Consider the following 22,075-nt stretch of genomic DNA (forward strand, 5'->3'; position numbering starts at 1 on the left):
AATTGACTCAGTTATTTAGACCAATTTTGAGAGATTTGTTTTCCCATCATTACCATCATTCTCTTTAATGATTACTTTTGTTTTGGTGATATAGTCTTTGATGCATATGTAATTCAAGATTTTTTTATTATCTACTTAGAGTTGCATCTCTTATTCCTGTTTCCTTCCTTGGTTACAACCTTTTATTTTGTTATAATCTGAAAAACTTTTTTTTTCTTTCTAGATGTGTTTATAAGTTCTTTAAAATAGGCAAAATATTGTGAGTCCATTGGTATATAGGAAATTCCAAGATGAGGAAGCTCTTCCTATCAAATGAGAAAACTCACTCTACCGATGTTGGTAGCTGAGCACCTTCTCCAACTTGTACTGGTTACAGAGCCAGTATAAGTCAGAGGCCCTCTGTCCATTCATTATGCCAAGCTGTCTCTTGCTAGGACAATGCCCTAGTTTATTGATTGTATTGAGTGAGGAGGGAATAGTTACCTAGGAGAGTCCTGTTCAGCAAGAAAATTGACAGTCTCGCTTCTATTATTGCCTCCAGAATTCCATTATGTAACTTTTTGACCATGTGCCCAAAATGTTTGACAATGGGTGCATTTAAAATATTCTGTTATTTTAAGCTGTAGGCACTCTATTCAGTGAGTCATACTTATCAAGAACAAATCCCTTTGACCTTAAAATCATTCAGCCCCTCCCTTTCCAGACCCAATATACTTTCCCACAAAAATATGTGCTTATGTGAAAGCTTTTCTAACAGCAAAAACATAACAAAATAAAAACAAAAAAAGGGAGAAGAGAATTAAACAGGAGACTGGGGAGGAATGAGCCAGTGAGGCCTTATCTGGGGAGATAGGGAGAGCTAGAATAATATATTTTTTAAAAAGGTCTGCTAAGTCCAACTTGTATAATTTTTCTTTTGTTAGCTAAGCAGTGGCATTAAAGGAAACAATGTAATTAATTGTTTTACTCAGAGATAGTCCCAAGGCTTATTAGTAAGTTATGCAATAGCTTGAGTATCTTATGGGTAAGACATTGTTCCCACGGTCCATGTTCCCAGGTAATGCAGACTTCTGATGTAGCCCTGTTTTCATGTCTCTAGCCACCTTTAAACAAACTTTAGAAATATTAGGTATCAAGTTTATGTAATTAGAAGGTTTTTTGATCCTAGTCCACTTCTTTCTTCTGTATCAGGACTTTGGTCAAATTCATCAAAATGGTCACCCTCATCCTCATGTGTGGACACAATGATCCATGGGAAAGAAAGTACTTCAGAATGCCCAGGGAGACCTCCTGGGATGAAATGAAACCACAAGAAACTACAGACAACAATAAATGAGGAAATGCACATGGCAAAACTTGAGTGACAGCCATGAAATTAACCCTATTGGGGATTTTTCCCCCCAAATCTCAGAGTTGTCAAGCTGACTTTCAATGTTAAATCACAACATATCCAAATACACAACATTATCCAGTAATTAAATATAATAACTGTCACCAGAAAGGGTTCTTTATTCCCTCTGAATATGTACCTTCCGTGAACCTGCCAAGCCACCTCAAACATAAGACAGGTGCTTTCAACAACGAGCTAAATGCTGCATGTCATGTACGTAATTACATAACTACAATTCCTGGAGCTGAAGGGAAAGAATTCTTCGTTGCACTTTTATTGTGAAACAAAATCCATTCCTTGTACTACTCCTGAAGTAAAAGTATGCATTTGTCATTATCCCATTAAACACAAGAAAATTCAAAGTCAAACACAAAAGCCCATGTGATCAACAGAAAGGTGTATGTGTTACTTAATAACATCCCCTTGGACCAGGCCAACCATTCTTCCCATTTTCTGATTCACCAGGATTGTTTCTATACAATGATATGATTCCATTGTGCAATTCCAAAAAGAAATTCAGTCATTTAGTGAAATCTGCAAAAAATTCATTCACACAAAACTCAGGGTTTTTTTGTTTTGTTTTGTTTTTTAAATGGATTGACTTGGAGATTGTTGTGGTATCCCCTAGGTTCCAAGACTCAAGCTGCGATCTTTTCTATCTTTGATTATGACTATACTGTCACGCTTCTAAAACCTTACTCTCCTCTTGTTCATGAATGCTCCTTAGTAGAATCTTAGATTTAGAGCTGGACTGTAACTCCCTCATTTTGCAGATGAATGAAACAGAGTCCTGACAGAAGTGACCTACCCAAGGCCACACAGGTAGTATGTAGTAAAGTTGGGATTGTGTTTCCAAATTTAGCATTCTATCCTTCATTTTTTCATCTCATGCTCTTTCCATCTCCTGGCTCTGGATGAAATCTGGCTCTCTCTAGATGCCCCTGCATCTCTGGCTACTTTTTTCAGTACTGAGTGCTTTTCCTAAAGTCCCCCCACTCCCACTGGGCTAGGATCAGCCCATTCCTTGTTTTCACAGTATTGCTGCCAGATCCTTTCCTCTGCCACAATAACTCTGCAACCCCACCTTCTCTGAGGTTCTATCACTGACATTCAGATCTTAATTATTATACCACTCTCCTCCTTTCTAAAGGAGGTCAGCACCTTGCTCACAGTCTTCCTCTCCACATTTACCTCTGTCTTCAAAATTGGATACTGTACACATTGGTGTCACACCAACACATTGATGTTCCAACAAACATCCTGGAATCCCAGTTCATTGTCTCATTCTCACAATCTACAATAGTATCCAGTCACCCACAGTGTCTTAAACCTATCACCTATAACTGTATCATATCCATTATTTAGACTTCAGAAAGTCCCCTTTCCAATCATAATTATCCATCGCTCCCTCTGTCTTAAAGTTTCTAAGATTTTTTCTTTGTCCTCATCATGACCTCCGATTCCTCCAATATATTCTTCCAAACCATCTCCCCTACTGGGGTCTCACTTTCCTTTCTTCAGAGTGTTAACATTTGGATTGATTTTTCAATATGGAAATGCTTTCTCAGAAATCTATAAGCCTGATGGGTTTTGCAACTTTTTTTTAAATTAACAAACATGTCTCTCCCTCTCACTTCTCCCTTCTTCCATTAAGAAAGGAAAAACAGTATATGAATGTAATGGAATACTATTGTGCTATAAGAAATGAGGAGCAGATGGACTTCATAATAACCTGGAGAGACTTACATAAACTGATGCTGAGTGAGGGGAGCAGAACCAGGAGAAATCTGTACCATCACAGACACAACTTATGTGTGACAACCAACATCAATAGACTGGGATCCTCTCACCAATGTAAGGTTATAAGACAACTCCAAAGACTCATGATGGAAAGAGATGTGCACATCCAGAGAAAGAACTACAGAGTCTGAATGCAGATTGAAACAAACTACCTGCTCTCTTTCTTTTTCTTGTTTTGTTTTGTTTCCTCTCTCCCATCGTTCATTCCTTTGGTTATAATCTTTCTTTACAACCTGACTAATGTTTAATGTGAAGGTATTTGTAGATCCTTTATTTGAATGCATGCCGCCATGGGGGGAGGGGAGGAGAAAGAAGAGGAAAAAATTTGAAACTCAAGGGATTGTAGAACTGAATGTTATAAACTAAAAGTAAATAAACAAATTAATAAAAAAATGAAAAAGAAAAACAAAATCCTAGTGAAAAATATGCATAGTCAAGCATAACAAAATCTTGCATTGGTGATTTCTAAAAAATGTATTCCTCGTTCTATATTTTGAGCCCTCTGTCCCTCTGTGAAGAGGTAGATTATATGCTTCACCATTGGTTTGCTAGAATTGGGACTGGAAGCTGCATTGATCATACTTCTTAATTCCTTAAAAGTTATTTGTCGTTAAAATGTTATCCTGATTCTGCTCACTTTACTCTATCAGTCCATACATGCCTTTCCAGGTTTCTCTGAAACTGTCTCTTTCCTTACCGTACAATAACATTACATCACACTCAGGTACTATAATTTGTCCAGGGATTCTCCAACCAGAAACTAAGAACATTCCCTTAGTTTCCAGTTCTTCCTTACAATAAAAAAGAGCTGCTGCAGATATTTTTGTAAATACAGGGTCTTTTATTCTTTCCTTGATCTCTGAGCATCTGGGCATAGTTTCAAATTGCTTTCCAGAATAACTGTACCAATTCACAGCTTCACCAACAGTACATTAATGCTCCTATGTCCCCACAGCCTCTCCCGTACTTATAATATTCCTTTTTTGTCATCTTTACCAATCTGACATGTAAGAAGTAGCACTCCAAAGTTGATTTAATTTGAATTTCTCTAATTATTAGTGATTCAGAGCATTCTCTTCATATGGCTATTCATAGCTTTGGACAACTAGGTGATACAGTAGATAGAGATACTTACTAGCTCTGTGACCCTGGGTAAGTCATTTAACCCTTTTTGCCTCAGTTTCCTCATCTGTGAAATGAGCTACAGAAGAAAATGGCAAGCCACTCCAGTATCTGTGCCAAAAAAAAAAATGGGATCATGAAGAATCAGACACGATACAAAGGACTGAACAACAAAAAAATTTATGACTGACATTTCCTCTGGACAGGCCTGATGTTTAAATGCTCCCCTTGCATCTCTCCACACTCTTACCCCATCCAACCACTCCACAGTGCTTTTCCTTCTCTTTGTCTCAACCATTGGAGGCATTAAAATAAAAACTTCTTGTTCTATGTGATTGTACCTACAATTAAATTTTTCAGAAAGGTAAAATACTGTCCGAAAAAATGGAAGTAGGAACCTATCTCCTACGAAAAACGAATGAGAATGTTTCACTTTCCAGTGACTTGTTCTGTTACTATTTTGACACAGCTTATGTCAACATGATTGAGAATTCCACTCAGGACCTAGTCCTATTTTTTTATCCCTCTATAGCCCTGATTTTCTTTAATAAAAGTCTAAGTCTGGCTCCTAAGGAAATGCTTTGTCAGCTCTGTGCTTTCTGTCCTGCTCTCCACCAAATCCCATGTTCCAGGATGTCACTTATATTTTACCTTATTTTAGTGCCAGGCAGAAGTTGCCCTGATTCTAATCCTCACAAATTGAGAACATTCTGGGCAGCCATTGCCTTAGATTTATCAAAAACACAATCTGGAATTTAAATCTAAAAAGTTGTCATTTCCCTTCCTAATCTATTTTTGAATATTGTCAAGTGATTTTTGATGGTGTTGATGAATTCTTAAATCTTTAAGGTAAAAGAAATTAAAGATTTCTAGAGTTTTTAAAGCAGCAATTAGGTTTACAGATTTAGAGCTGAAAGGAGGTCTTTCAGATTTAGAGACTTCAGAGGTCATCTAACTGGGAGGGAGAGGGAAGGAAATAAGAAGGGAATAAGCATTTACATAGCACCAACACTGTGCAAAGTCCTTATAGCAACCATATGAGGTAGGTGTTATTATTACCCCCATTTTACAGTTGAATGAACTGAGGCAAGCAGAGGTTTAGTGACTTGCTCGAGGTCACAACTAGTTAGTGTCTGAGGCTGGACTTGAACTCAGGACTTCCTGACTTCAGGCCTAGCACTCTTTCCATTGTACCACCTAGCTACCTCAACCTTTTCATTTTGCAGATAAGAAAACTGAGGCCCAGAAATGTTCAATTACTTGCCTAGGGTTCTATAGGTAAGTTAAAGAGTCAGGATTTGAAATCAGGTCTTCTCATTCTACACTCCTTCCATTTCCTTTCCATTGTACCACACTGACTCTTGAGTAATACCTCATGTTTTTAGCACCATGATCAAGTGGAAAAGACCCAAGGACAGGAATTCAAAAATGAAGATAAGGAGCCTTCTGGGAAGGTGGGAGAATAAGTCAGAAATGTCCAGGCTCTCCAGCCTTCCTCCACAAACAGACAGAAAATCAGCACAAAATGAACATAAAGTAGCAAAAATAAAGAGATAAAGCAGTTGTCCTGAGCAGAAGCAAGAGAAAAAAAGAGAAGAGACGAGAGGGGAGGGGAGGGGAGGGGAGGGGAGACAGGACCTCCAGGGGCTAAGGTTTGGCCTGACTGAAGCATAGGCACCTACAAGCTGCTCTACTGGACTGGCGGACAGCAGCTCTGTGTTATGGAAATCCTTGTTGTGTTCCATGAATTGAAAATAATTTTTTTAAATGAAGATTCCCATCCTGTCTTAACTGCAGATGCAACCCTGTGTTAAGCTGCTGGGCCTCTCAGTTTTAATGCCACTTGTCTTTATTTGCTTCAGAGAACGAATTCTAAGAATGTTTAGATTGATCTGGGGGGAAAATATATAGCATTCTTTGAGCTCCTTAAAAGAGCCAGTTAAAAAAAAAAAGACAATGGTGCTATAATGCAGTTTTCCCCAATAATCCCCAAACATATTAATATTCTTACATTAGAATCATCTTTATAATGCACATCTGAATGAAATGGAAAAGATAATAGAACAGCGCAGACTAGAGGGGCCAGAAATGGTAACCCAATGCCACAAAGGCTCCGTCAGCCAGGTTTCCATTTGAGTCACCAGCTTGTGTCCCTTTTTCCAGGCAGTCTTAAGCCTGGGATTGTTGTAGAAAGGAGATCCATTCTACAGCCAGCATCACCTCCCATTCCAACTGGTCCCATGCGGCCACAAGCAAAGCCTTCTGAACTTGTTCCAGGGACAACAATGCACTGGAGAAACCAGGCTATGATTATTTGTGTAATCAGTTCAACCATTTACCCAATCATTTCATTTAAACTACCTTTGAGGTCCCTCTTAACTCTTAGATTCTGTGAACATAAACACAACTCAAGTGCAGTTCAGTTGATGAAGTACCTTAACAACAGGGCCAAGAAAGGCCAACCAGAGGGTAAGGCAATCAAAATCTTGTTATAAGAGGATCATCTGAGGGAACTGAGGCTTAACCTAGAAAAGAAAGGACTTGGAACCGGCATTAAGTATTTGAGTGGCTATCATACAGAGAAAGAAATAAGCTTATTAGGGGTGGCTAGGTGGCACAATGAATAGAGCACTAGCCCTGGAGTCAGGAGGACCTGAGATGAAATCCAGCCTCAGACACTTAACACTTACTAGCCATGTGACCTTGGGCAAGTCATTTAACCCCAACTGCCCTTCCAAAAAGCCAAAAAAAAAATTTTTTTTTAAAGAAAGAAGCTTATTTTCCTTGGCATTGGAGGACAGAACTGAGAGAATGGAAGGGAAGTGTTGAGAAGCAGATACTGCACTGAAAGAAGGAAAAATTTCTGAACAAATAGGGCTTACCAAAAGTGGAAGATGAGGTCTCAAGATTCAGCAATTTCCCAATCGGGGGAGGTCTTCAAGCAGAGGTTAGGTGACTCCTTGTCAAGAACATGGAGAAGGCAGGATGATTTGGGGAGGTAAAGAAGCCAGATTGGGAGAAAGAAGACCTTACTGTGTGATCATAGGCAAGTCATTTAACTTTTCTAAAAGCTTTCATTTCCACATCTAGAAAATAGTAATAATAAAATTTGCCCTACTTACCTCATGGAGTTGCTATAGCAGAAATACGTTCCAAAGAGATATTAGCAGGAGTTTGTTTCCTGCCCAGATTCAATTCATGCAATGATTTCTGAAGTCCCTTCAACTCTGAAATTTCATGTTTCAAAAAATTCTAACTTTTTCTATTGTACTAATTGGCCAAACTTACCAGTTAATTCAGTTAAAAGCACTAAACCAGTTACGTGAGAAGCCATAGCCCTAATGTAACTTCAGAATTTAGCCATTTGCCCCATGGCAGTCATCTCTACTTCTGAGATTAGAGAGCTCAGCTGGTGAGGATTTTTCTACTGGATTATAGACTCCTTAAAAGAAAAAATTGTGAATCTTCACTGCCTAGTACACAGTAGGCACTTAGTAAAGGTTTACTGTATGCAGGAATGAAAGTCTGTGATACAGAAGACGCCAGATCTTTTCCCAACAGAAAAGGACACTCAGTAAGATTTTGCTTAACTTCTGAGTTGTGGTGCATTAGTACCTGTGGTGGTAGGCCAACACTAATGACATCTACAACTATCTATTAAATTTCATATTATAACTGATTTACAGTGGAAAAAAATACAACTTCTATTTATCCATGAAAAAAACAGCACACTGTCTTCAGCTCGAGTCCACTATCTCTAGAATACACATTGTGATTTAAAAATAAAACCTCCAGATTTCATTTTCTCTAGCAACTCCCACAGTTCTGACATATCTGAGTCTCTATTTGTTACAAGTCAGATCCAATTTGTCTAAAATTTTAGCTCCCTTTTGTGATTTCTGTAAACATAATTTCCTCCTTTTCATTTGCAGTTCATGATGGGGGAAAAAGTTCTCTTGACTGTAAAAATTCTTAAGCAGAATTTTTCTATTTTCTTTTCTTTTCTTTTTTTTTTTTTTGCTTTTTGGAGGGCAATTGGGGTTAAGTGACTTGCCCAAAGTCACACAGCTAGTTTTTTGTGTTAAGTGTCTGAGGCTGGATTTGAACTCGGGTCCTCCTGACTCCAGGGCCGGTGCTCTATTCACTGCTCCACCTAGCCACATCTTTCTATTTTATTTTCAAAGGTGTCAAGATGATGCCTGCAGAGCTGTTCCCATTCTGGATAATTCTTATTACAATAATAATAAAGTGCCTCTGATATCAAATGTAAAAGTCACTCCTTTGAATGCTTTACACATAGTAAATCAGAGATTTAGGGCTGAAAAGTTCCTTTGAGGTCATTCAGGCTAATGCCCCATGTTACAGATGAGAAAACTGAAACCAAGACACAGGAAGCACATTGTCCAAAATCAAATATATATTAAATGGTAAAGCAAAAATTTGAACTCAAATTCTTGGATTACACAACCATCACTCCATATACATCACTGTGCCACTTGGTAAGTGTTTGCTGGACTGAATTCATGAAAATCTGCCCAATAGCTTAGTTGAAATGAGCCAAGAATCCCCGATGAGCACACTTTAACAAACATGGACATCCACCAAGGGACAGAGGGCTGAATCTGCAGGCAGAAAGACCTGAATCAGTTCAAATCCTACCACAGACGCTTACTAACTGACCGACACTGGTCAGGTCATGAAATCTCTCCAGACCTCAGACTTTTCTGTGAAACAAAGATAATCACAGTACCTACTTTGTGAAGTGGGTATAAAGATAAAAGGAAAACAATATATAAATGTTAGCTTTTCTATAAGTGGGAGCCAAGGCATAGCAAATGGAGAGTTGGTCTCAAAGACACTAATTCAGGTCATGCTTCTTATGGCCATTGTCTGTGTGGCTAAACAAGTCATTCAACTTCTTGGCTCTCGAGGCAACTTTCTAACACCAAATAGCAAGGAAGTGGCCACCATGCATTAGCAGGAGGTTTCCTCATTCAATATTTCTCTATACTAATGAAAGCACCAGCCCAGGCCCTGACCTTATATACCTATTATTTCTGTCCCTCATATGTGGATGAGTTTTTCCAAGGGAAATCAATACGCACCCTCTATAGTCAGATCACAACATGATTTAGCTATTTTAGAGTTTACCTTGGGGACTATATCACACATTCACATTTTTATGAGCAAGCATGGAGGCAGGGGTGGGATACCTCAAATCAGAGATGGATTGTTCATACAGCAAAAACTAGAGACAACCAGTGAACAGGTATGTGTGTGTGTACACACACATATATACACATGTGCACATGTGTGTGCATAAATACATATACACATACATGTATGTATACATATCAATCAAAACAATGCAAAGAAGATCCCAGCTCATCAAATGGGCCCAATGTCAAAATTATGGAAAGACATGAACAAGAGTCACACAGGATGAACAAGGGATGAACTGCAAGGGAAAAAAGTCCCCACATCTATGAGATCACAGATTCATTGCAATATTAGAGGGCTGGCCCCCAAACTAATTTAAAAGCACCATTTCCTTAGGGGCAGCTAGGTGGCACAGTGAATAGAGCACCAGCCTTGGAGTCAGGAGGACCTGAGTTCAAATCCAGCCTCGGACACTTAACACAAAAACTAGCCATGTGACCCTGGGCAAGTCACTTAACCTCAATTACCCTCCAAAAAAAAAAAAAACATCATTTCCTTCCAATTCAACCCAGAACTAACCAGACAAAGATAATCTCCGATCACTGTATCTGACAATTGTAAATTGCCCACTCACCCTTCATTCCTCATGAACTTCTCAAAGAATCTTTGCCAGTAGTGATCAATGAGGAAACTCAAGACAACAGAAAGCAAACTGCTCTTTTATGATTTTTAATCTTTCAATTTCTTTTAAATTACAGAGTGGTTTTTAACCCAGAGATGATATATCAGGTATTCGTAATAATGTTTTTTACATTACCTGTACTGGTTCTTAGCAAGCTATTTCCATGCTAATATATAAGCGGTCTTTATTTTTCTTTTCCCTCACTTTTCCTCACCATGAACTAAATAAAATGAGGGGGGAGGGCAGGGAAGGGAATCCTGTAACAAATATACATAGTCAAGCAAAACAAAAATTATTCTCCCCCTAGTTCCCTAGATTTTACCAGAATTCCAATACCCCTTTTCAACTGCCACTTGCTTAAAATACAGATAGTTTTCAAAACTAAAAATTTCAGAATCACTTTAAATAGATATTAAACTTAATGTTGGTAGGCAAGGGAAGAGATCAAATTCTCTTCCTGGTGGCAGAGGAGGAGAAGAAAGAAAGACAAAGAAGAAGAGAAAAGGAAGAAGGAGGACAAAGGAAGAAAGAGGAGGAAAAAGAAAAGAAGAAAGAAGGAGGAAGAGGAAGAAGGATAAAGAAGGGAACAAAGAAGAAACAATTTGCCTTTCTATAGTGCTGTTAGAATTCAAGATGTGCAAAGTGCTTTCCTCTCAATAGCTCTGTAAGATAAATAATGCAAAATTATTATTCCCATTTTATATTATGCTGATGAGGAAACAGAGTGGGAAAGGCAAGGCTATCAAGATAGCCCAATGATTAGATTACTGCCCAGTTCATTTGATTTGTGGATACAAGAGGAATGTGTTTTCATTAATGTAGGAACTACCAGTGTGGAAAGTCCCTCTAACAAAACAGACTGGCATTCAGTCTTTGATTTAATAAGTGTGTGCTAAGGAGTCGCCTGTGAAGTGATTTGCCCAGGGTCACATGGCCAGTAAATGTCTGGGGTAGAATCTAAAGTATCTTCACAAGAAGGTCTGAGGTGGCAATGTCCACACTTTGTTACTCCCTGTTCTCCCCTCAGTTCGCTAGGATTGCAGAAGCAGATAGAGCAAGAGGATTCACACAGCCTTGGGTAGAAATAAAGTTACTAAATAATTTCTTTTCTGTAAAGTAAACCTTAATAAATTAAAAATGTCTTATTAATAAGGAATGGCCTCATCATCAAATGTGTATCTAGGGACAGATGATCTGGTTTCTTAGAAATCTCTGTGTGAGATAGTAGATACCGGATTTCTGAACTCAGAGACAAGAAGATTAGAATTTGGATCCTGCCTCAGATACTCCCTAGCTGTGTGGCCCTGGAGCAGTCACTTAACCTCCACTTGACTTGGTTTCCTTATATGAAAAATGCAGAAATTAATAGCAACTATTTTAGGGGTTTGAGGATCACATAAGAATATATACCAAGTGTCTTGCAAACCTTAAAGCTCTATGTAAATGTTAGCTTATCAATACACCGAGCTAATGGGAGTATATTACGGGGTCCATCAATTTACCTGGCGCATTTGTTTGAATCATATTCCTTTGGAACGATCTTTTAAATTATGTGAACATGAAAAGGATGTTCAGTTTTACCAGAGGTGGCACTTCTCCCACCAGAGCAGACTGCTGTCCCTTTACGACTTAGTAAAGAAATTACAGGGAACAACTTGAGGCAGTTATTCTTCCAGGGTCATACAGCCAAGGAGCTTCAGGAGAGAAGACACCGTCTGAAGGAGAGAAGTTAAGAAGTCTTAACTTCAAGCCCAGCATTATGTCCTCCATGCTGCATTACTATCCTGGCAAAAAAAAAAAAAAAAAAAAAAAAAAACAATGAAAAATCCAGGAAATGCCACCTAGTTTTTTGTTTTGTTTTAATAAGAACATAGAAAAAAGAGCCATTTGAGAGATCAGAATCATTTTAAAATCTCTGCATCCATCACTGGACTCATTGCAGTCTAACAACCTCACCTTTCTAAGGTCCAAGCAAATAAATAAACAACCCACAACAACAACCAACAAAAAGAAGTTTGTTTGTTTTTTTTCCTTTCACAAAGTGTTAGAGAATGTTTTGTTGAACCTTTTGTATCCAAAGCAGGAAAATCAAGATTGCTAAAGTGAAAATTCTAAGGATGGGACAGTCTCAAGGGACACAATTTCAGTGAGGAAGGGGGAAATAGGACTTGTCTGAAGAGTCCCACGTAGATGCACAGAGCTCCAAGAAGCTGTGTCATATGCAGTGGCCACACCTTAGTAATACCATCTTGGCAGACAGGCTAAACCAGGTTGAGGGCAGCCAATAGACCTCAAACTTGTAGCAAGGAATTTCATAATGTATTTCATACTCTTCTGGTGGAGATGAAAAGATATGATGGTACAATTACATTCATTTGGAAATGGATCATTAACTGGACCCCAAATTATTTTTAATTGTTCTATGTCACCTTGACAATAGATCTTAATTAGAATTCTCCAAAGATCTGTCTCTGGTCTTGGCTGTGTAACATTTTAATAAATGGCTTAGATAATGGTATTGAGAATAAATAACAAGCTATGAAGTACCCAAAGGAAGGCAATCGGGATGGTGAATGGTCTGGAGTCTATGTCATATGATGACAGATTGGCAGAACTGGGGAAGTTTAGTCTGGAAAGGAAAAGACTCAAGGGATATAATGATAGTTGTCTCCAAGTATCTGAAAAGTTGCCATGTGGAAGGATTAGACTTGATCTGTTGGCCTCCAGAAAACAGAACAATGAATTCAACAATGAATGGGTGTGAGTTGCAAAGATGCAATTTAGCCTTGATGGCATGGAACGCCTCCTAACAATTAGAACTCTACAAAAATGGAATGTGTCTTCTGGGGAGGGGTGGGGTCCATCTCATCTGAGTGCTTCAGGCAGAGGCTGGTTGCCTGAACACTAATCTATTATAATGGGCTTTCCTCTTGATTTTGAATTGGATTAGATGGCTACTGAGATCCCTTCTATATCTAAAATCTTCGACTGTTATCAGAAACAGAATTTTCAAGCCAAAAGAGAAATTAGAGATCATATATTACAACCTCCTTATTTTCCCCTGACCTCTTATAAATATTGGCATTTCTTACCTTCACAGCACGATGTACTCTGAGGTACCAGATTGGCTAATATAACAGAAAAGGAAAATTATAAAAGTTGAAGGGAATGTGGGAAAATTGGGATACTAATGCATTGTAGGTGGAATTGTGAACTGATATAACTATTCTGGAAAGCAATTTGGAACTATGCCCAGAGAGCAACCAAACTGTGCATATCCTTTGATCCAGCAATACCACTACCAGGTCTATATCCCAAAGAGATCATGAAAAAGAAATGGAAAAGGACCCACATGTACAAAAATATTTATAGCAGCTATTTTTGTGGTAGCAGAGAATTGGAAATGGAGGGGATGCCCATCAATTGGGGAATGGCTGAACAAATTGTGGTATGCTAATATAATGAAATATTATTGTATTATAAGAAATAATGAGCAGGCAGATTTCAGAAAAGCCTAGAAAGACTTACATGAACTGATGCTGAATGAAGTGAGCAGAACCAGAAGAACCACTGCACACAAAAACAGCATCATTGTGCAATAATTAACTATGATAGACTTAGCTCTTCTCATCAATGCAATGATCCAAGACAATTCCAAAACATTTGTGATGGAAAATGCTATCCACATCCAGAGAGAGAACTATGGAGTCTGAATGCAAATCGAAGCATACTATTTTTACTTTGTTTTATGTTTTTTTTATTTTTTGTAGCTTTTCCCCTTTGTTCTGTTTCTTCTTTTACAACATGTCTAATGTGGAAATGCATTTAACATGATTGCACACGTATCACCTACATCAGGTTGCTTGCCGTCTTGGGGAGAGGGAATGGAAGGGAGGGAGAAAATCATATAAAAATGAATGTAAAAAACTATCTTTACATATAATTAGAAAAAATCAAATACTATTTACACAGCTGTGAGTGTGTGTGTGTGTGTGTGTGTGTGTAGGAGAGAGAAGAAGGTAAGAAAGAAAGAGGAGAGGAGAGGAAGGGAAAGGGAGAAGAGAGAGAGTGCAACCCCCTCCTTTCTTCTGTTCTGGCCATCACAGTAGTTCAGGCCCTATATTACCTCTCATATGAATTATTGCACTATCTTCCTGGTTTCCCTGCTGTTCACCTTGCCCCTTCTCAAATATGTCTTCCACATAATTGTCAAAGTGATTTTCCTAACATGTCTTTAACTCTTAGTATGCTCAGAACAACCACTTTTAAGTTGTTTTCAGTTCCTGTGACTCTTACAATTTTTTTTAATCAAGTTCATCTTCTCATCCTATTCAAAGGACCATAATATATTTTGAAGGGGAGACTATTCTACCCAGGGTAGAAGTGCAGCAGCCACTTACAGGCCTGGCCCCACTGCAGAATATCTCATAAGCTTTAACTAACTCTGTATTCAAGCTGGGATGGTTTTCCTCTCCTCACACAGCCCAGTGCCCCACATTCTCTCAGGGGCTGTGGATATCTGACCATGCAGCTCAGAACTCTTGAGCTCAAGAGATCCACTGGCTTCAATGTTCCCAGAATTATGGATTACAGGCATGTGCCACCCAGTCATAAGAATTTCTTTTTTTTTTTTTGCTTTTTGTAGGGGGGAGGGCAGGGTAATTGGGGTTAAGTGACTTGCCCAAGGTCACACAGCCAGTAAGTGTTAAGTGTCTGAGGCCGGATTTGAACTCAGGTCCTCCTAACTCCAGGGCCGGTGCTCTATTCACTGCTCCACCTAGCTACCCAAAGAATTTCTTATTGGGAAGTGATGTTGGTGATTTCTATGGTAGAATTACAGGTTTTTTGTTTTGTTTTTAAGTTATAAACCAGGGGCAAAACTAAACTTTTACTCATCATTTTAGGTCTGGTCATGTCACTCCTTTACTTAATAAACTCCAATGACTAAATATAAGATCTTCTGTTAAGTTTTTGAAGCCCTTCACAGTCTAGTCTCAACCTACCATTCCAAACTTCTATATAAATTAATCCCTTTCATGATCTCTGTGGTCCAGCTAAATTGGCCCTCCTAATATTCTTCACACATAAAATTCCATCTCTCATCTCTTCACCTTTGCATTGGCTGGCCCCTGTGCCTGGAAGGCACACCCACTTCACCCCCACCTGTTGGAAGTCTTTGTTTGCTGTAGCTCTTATCGAGAGATGCCTTTTACATGCATCTTTTCCTGATCTTGCACAAAGCACCAAAGAAAGTGACTCGCCCAAGGTTACATGTCTAATTAGGAGTTGAGCCATGACTATGGCCCAGTCTCTAGGCCTGGAACATATTCTACAGCATTGCACAAGATCTGTAACTAGAACAAGTGTCCTCACTAATTATTCTTACTCATGTTAACAACGTCCAAGAAGTCATCATACATTGACATTCAACATTTCACTTTTTCTAATAAGACTCTGGAGATTCATATAGAAGGATGCTCAAGTTAATTAGTGCAAACATTTGTATTCTTCTCATATTACAAAACAGAAAAAGTAGTGTCGTATAGTAGAGTCCTGGGTTCAAGTTCAAACTCTGACATATACTGGCCGTAAGAACCCTGAGCAACTCAATCTCTCAGCACTCTAAAGAACTCTACAAAACTCTAAATTTCAGAGAAGATGCTAGCCAGCATTTCTAGAGGGAGTTTCCTCACTTGGGAGGACTAGTGAAATCATATATCTGGTCCCTATTTCCAGTTACAAAACAGTCGTTCAGCCATTTTGGCATGTCTGACTCTTCATGGCCCCTCTTTGCAAAGACACTGTTATGGTTTGCCATTTCCTTCTCCAGCTCATTTTACAGATGAGGAAATTGAGGCAAACAGGGTTAAGTGATTTGCCCAGGGTCACACAGTTAGTAAGTGTGTGAGGTCAGATGAATTTAATTTCAAACCCAGCACTCCATCCACTGTGCCACCTAGCTGCCCTACAAAACAGAGGGACTGCTTTTATAGAATATATCTGATTGTAACACACATAAACTAGTGAGGAAAAATGGCCCCAATTTTGCACCACAATTTTAAAATGGGGAAAAACAGAACACTGCCCAACAAAAAAAATATCCAAAGGACCCAACAACAAATTTAGACATGGTACAAAAGTGTCAAAATTATGCTGACAGTTGTATACAATCTGGGATTGAAACAAGGTAATTTGCCTTAAGGGGACCAAAAAGCTTTCTTGACATAATTTAGGATAGGGTAATGACCAGTAAAAAAATGGTCAACTAAGGAAACTTTGAGGGAATAAAGAACAGATTATATATACTGACTATTTTAACAATTTCAAATATAACTGAATGATGCAAATATCACCACCAGGTGATATGGGTAATATCAAGAGGAATAAAAATGGTTCAGTAGAAATTAATCCCCAAGGGTGGCTAAGTGACGCAGTGAATAGAGCACAGGCCCTGTAATCAGGAGGACCTGAGTTCAAATTCAGCCTCAAACACTTAACACTTACTAGCTATGTGACCTTGGGCAAGTCACTTATCCTCAATTGCCCTGCATGCCCCTCCAAAAAGAAAAAAAAATTAGTCCCTAAATGTAACTGGATAATATATCACAGGATTTAGAACTGAAAGAGACATTAACAATCATCCAATCCTACTATCTCATTTTATAGATAGGAAAATTAGGTCTAGTGAGATTAAGTGACCTGTTCACAGTCACAAAGGTGATAAGCAGTATTTTCAGATTCAAACCCTGTCCTTTGATTCCAATACCTCTGATTTCCCTTCACTATCCCATGCAGAAAATGACCAGAGTAAGATTGCCTGGAAAAGACTAATAGTCATAGATCAAAAATTCATAATCCACAGACCAGACATTTTGGCTATTTGATCAAATTAATGGAAATTAATAAAGCAGGAAACTTACTAATACAGCCATCTCACTTAGAAGAAACTTTACAAAGACCTAGAAACAGTCATGTAGTTCAAGGGCCAATGTGAAAACTAATCACTAACAAGCTGATCATCTTGTCAATGAATGGTTTTACAAATAAGTAGATGAATCTTTTAAAGAGTTTGGGATGTTTCATGTTTCAATGGCGATTCCAAAGGCTTTAGTACTAAACACATCATAAGGGGGAAAAGACACCTGTCTCAAAAATAGATTTCTTGTCATCTGCTTGGCTAGTAGATCTTTACTTGTTATTATGAGTTTAACTCTAGACTCCTCTGAGTTATAAAAGAATGATGTAAATTAGCAATGGGTAGGAAAAATGAAGCAGATAAAAACTGTCTTTTGTACAGATTCTGACCTATAGTTGGAAATCCAGTTTGTTGAGTTAGTCTTTCTATATATAACTGTTAGACAGAGATGGCAAATAGACAATGAGCTGGGTCCAGAATAAGGAATAAAGGAGCACCCTGGACAACATTAGGGAATAATGTTTTCCACAGTCCTAAGCTGCTCCCTGAAATAAAAACTCAACTTTTAAAACACAAATATTCCTTTATTGATATTTAGATAGCTGTGAATCAAAGAACACAATAATTGAGTCACCTACATGGCATAGCAGATAAAGTGTTAGATGTGGAGTCAGGAAGACCCGAGTTCAAATCCATCTCAAACATTGTATGGCCCCACGCAATTTACTTAATCTCTCTAAGCCTCTGCTTCCTCATTTATCAAGTGAAGATATAATAACAACACCGAAGGCTGTTGTCAAGATCAAATGGGGCTGCTAGGTGGTGGGCTTGGAATCTGGAAGACTCATCTTCATGAGTTCAAATCTGACCTCAGACACTTACTGGTTGTGGGAACCTGGGAAAGTCATTTAACGCACTGTGCTTAGTTCCTCATCTGCAAAATGAAGTGGAGAAGGAAATGGCAAAACACTTTGGTATCTTTGCCAAGAAAGCCCTAAATAGGGTCATGAAGAGTCAGAAATAAGTGAACAACAACAATGACAAATGAACATGTAAAGTGCTTTGCAAACCTTAAATGATTTTATAAATGCTACCTATCTTTACTGCCGAAGAATCAAAATTGCAAGTGCACCAAAGGGCAAAACTTTTTTATAGTCCATAAGCAATAATAATAGCTGACATTTATATAGAACTTTAACATTTGCAAAGCACTTTCCAAATATGCCACCCATTCAGTGAAGGCCCTTAAAAAAGTCATCTCTTCACACCAAGGCTAAAAGTGATCTCTCTTTTTAAAAATTCCTTTTGATGCTTTGCTTGGACTTGGCACTTATTACACTCTTATTTACCCTATCTTAGTTACTTGTATACATGTATTTTCTCTGCTAGTAGATTGGATGCTCCTTCAAAGACTGATCTACATAGTGTCTGACATTATATTCCCAACTCCAAATACAGTCATAGATACTTTTAAAATACTTGTTGGATTGGTTTGGGCAAACGATTTCACCTCTGAATTTTTATTTCCTTACTTGGTAGAGTGAATGTCACTTAGAGTCAGGAGGACCTGGGTTCGACATCCCTACACATACAAACTTATTAGCTGTGTGGCCCTATACATGTCTCTTACATTCTCTGTGATACAATTATACCATCTGTAAAGTGAGGGGGTGTTAGACTCAATGACCTCTAAGGTCCTTTCCAGTTCAAGTCCCTACAATCCAATTTTGACAACATTTATCTTATATAAAATCATGGAAATAAAATTAACCAAAGATTGAAGCAGAATGGTTTTTTAACAGGGAATTTGTTTATCAATTTTTAATAAAAAAATAATAATGAATGGTTCAAAGTAAAAATGTGTGATTAAATTAAAACACTTCACATTTTTCTCAAAGAATTGTAGGGCCTCTGATAAAATTCTATTCCTAATGATTCTTATTCATTCTGATGACACCAAAGAAGCCACACGGTGTAGTTCAGTGATTTAAAGTTTCAGTAATAAGACCCTTGAGACCAAGACTCATATCGAGGAAGAACACACTCAAGGATGTCACATTCTGTTCTCAACACATGATTGTCATTATCGGCCAAGTCAATAATGCTTAAAAATGTACCAGCTACAATAAATCTTCCAGATTTCATGGCTTGACATTTATAGCCTTTTCTAGCCAGCAGGAGTTAATTTTCATCCAATAGAATAGTTTTAAGCCTGTCCTCTGGATTCTCTAGAAACTACCATAAAACCTAATGGCACAGGCCTGTTACTGATATCCCTAGTCAATTTTTCTTTGAACTTATTGGCCATAATGGCTAGATACCAAATTTTTAAGCTCAGAAAGAACCAAGACTTTGGCATAATATGTCCGTGCCTTCAGAAGGCTAAGTCAGGACTTTCTACCACATCAATCAGTTTTGGTGAATCTGTTTTTCAGAAAGGCTGATGGATTTCATTCAAAGGAATAGACCCATTCCAATGAATAACCAATGAATGCTTTAGGCAATGTATGCCCATCACAAGTCTGGCCTTTACTGTAGACCTCCGGCATTCTCTATATCTGACAGTAATTTTCAATATGAGGAAATTCATGCAATTCAGAAGGACTACTTCAAGTTCCAATAATACAGTCAAGAACCCCAAACACTAATGATGTTTATCAAGAAGGGTATCAGTCAGGATGCAGATATTTGTACAACTCTCCATTTTCTCTTTTTTTAGAATGAACTCATGAGTTGAGAGGAGAGAAAAGCATGAATGAGCAATTAGCTACAGTCATGAGAAGCATTAGGTGGTGGATTGTGGCATAGAGGTCAGGAAGTCCTGGGTTCAGGTCATGCTTCTGATATATACTCAGAGGCAAACCATTAAAATGACAGAGGACTTGCCTCTTGCATCAGTATAGAAGGGAAGGAATCTCCAGAGTGGGCATTGCCCAACACAAATGAAATCACAGGTTCTGACCAGGAAAAATATTATAGCCATAGCTATTTTACAATGGAATTTTTTTTTAATATAAATAAGAGACAGTGTGGTACAATGGATAAGGCTTCGGCCTCAGAGTCAGCTTAAGTCCCACCTCTGACATATTGACTACATGACACCACACAAATCACTTAACCTCTCCACCTGCCACAAGCAGCCTTCTAAGACCAGTCATAAAGAAGGCACCTACCAGCAATGGGAGAAGGAGTTTGCTCATTGGGAATTCCCTGTACCAATGAAATGACAGATCCAGATCCTGTTGAGCAACCACTTGGCAGTAATACCTTAACATTTCTGATTATAGAACTCAGAATAGGATAAGAGCAGAGTTTTAGAGTTAGAAGAGTGTGATAGTAATGGCAATTAAAGATTTCCCTGTATTGGCTTGGTTTTCAAACTGATTGTGTTAAAACCCAGAGCTTGTTAATCCCACCTGTGGGATGGACTTGTTGATGTGAAAAGAGAGTCCTGAACTGGGAGGAGCTGGTGACGTAGATTTGGAGAGACAAGAGGGAGGCAGAAGATCTTTTTGGAAGCAGCACCCACGTGGAGGCAGAGAGAGAGACTGAGAGGATTGTTGAGTGCCGCTTTGAATCACCCTGGACTTTTGAGACCTGACCCCTGAGCTGCCAAGGACTGAGGAGACATGGCTGTTTTGCTGGTACTTTGTCTGTCTGTTTTGATGTTGTTTTGCCAGATTTGTCCACTGGTGAAAGACTGTCCTGTTGAAGAAGTCCTGAAACCTGGCTTTTGGTTAAGAAGCCCTGAGACTGTCCTGCAGACAGAGAGTGAATACTGTCCACTGGTGAAGGACAGTGCTGTTGTTGCAGGGGTCTGGGAACCCTTCTGTTGGTTCAGAAGCCCTGAAGAAGGATTTTCTTGTTGTATGTTTAAAGAAATCCTGGGAGAGGGTTTTGCTAATGTTTTCAGGGGTTCTAGGACTGTTCTACAGACAGAGGATGAATTAATGAAGGGACTGGCAATGTATCTTGTGGCCTTGCTAAGCCTTGTCTCCCCAGGAACTAAGATTGCTGAGAACTTGCCTCCTGTCAAGATGAAGAAAAGACCTCCATTTGGGTATTAAGTGCTGTGTTTAAACTTGATCTAACTCTGGGGTAGATTCAATTGAGATCCAGGGGTGGGGAACTTTTGACTTTTTTGTACTCTGTGATTGACAAATGAAGGTATAGCCTAGGGGTGGAGAAGTATTTAGACCAGGGACTTTGTAATTGATTGAATGATTGGAAGATCCTGGGGTGGGGTAGTCCTTGGAGATTATTTAATCACATTTAGTAAATGCTGTATTTGGAATGATGTCATGTTTTGATCTTCTCTGTTCCTGGTTGGTCACTGAATAAAATGGAGAGCACCTATGCTGGTATTTTGAACCTTGGGAAGTTGCCTTTCCATGGCATTACATTATATTACAAAGAGAAATAGGGTTGTGTATGTGTGCACACACACATATATATCTCAGGAGTATGTCTATCTTAGGTAAGTCACAACCTCTCTGGCCTCAGTTTCCTCATCTATAAAATGAGGTGGTGGTGGTTTCATTTTTTTAAGTCATGATCTTCAAACTCTTCATGATCCCTCTTTAGGGTTTTCTTGGCAAAGATATTGGAGTGGTTTGCTATCTCCAGCTCATTTTATAGCTGAGGAAATGGAGGCAAACAGGATTAAGTGACTTGGCTGGGGTCACACAGCTAGTAAGTATCGGAGATCAGATTTGAGCTTAGGTCTTCCTGACTCCAGGCCCAGTGCTCTATCCCCTGTGCTACCTAGCTGCCCATAAAATGAGGAGAGTTGGCCTAAATGATCTTTAAGACCCTCTCTAATTAAAGATTTGAAAAGGGATAGACAGACAGACATAGACATGATCCTATGAGCTAAAACAATAAACAGTAATACTTGTCTAGTTCTGGCAAGTAAAACTTGACATTTCATCTTCCAAGTCCAGCTCTGTGACTCTGCCCAGACCAGCCCCCACCCATGGAATAGATACTCTCCTCACCTTGGCCT

At 38.7% G+C, this 22,075-nt stretch overlaps 1 protein-coding gene across 1 annotated transcript in view; it reads right to left on the reverse strand.

Moving 5' to 3' along the window:
• The window catches only part of NEBL (nebulette), a 535,063-nt gene that overhangs the window by 500,287 nt on the left and 12,701 nt on the right, over positions 1-22,075 (reverse strand). Inside the window, exon 2 of the mRNA XM_069086283.1 lies at positions 11,657-11,938. Coding sequence (XP_068942384.1) covers positions 11,657-11,665 — 9 coding nt within the window. The 5' untranslated portion in view covers positions 11,666-11,938. The remainder of the gene's footprint in view (positions 1-11,656; positions 11,939-22,075) is intronic.

Source organism: Petaurus breviceps, unplaced genomic scaffold (genome assembly GCF_028583685.1).
Source record: "Petaurus breviceps papuanus isolate PSGF00001 unplaced genomic scaffold, PetGlider_PUasm1.0 178, whole genome shotgun sequence".
In the NCBI taxonomy this organism is placed as follows: Eukaryota; Metazoa; Chordata; class Mammalia; order Diprotodontia; family Petauridae; genus Petaurus; species Petaurus breviceps.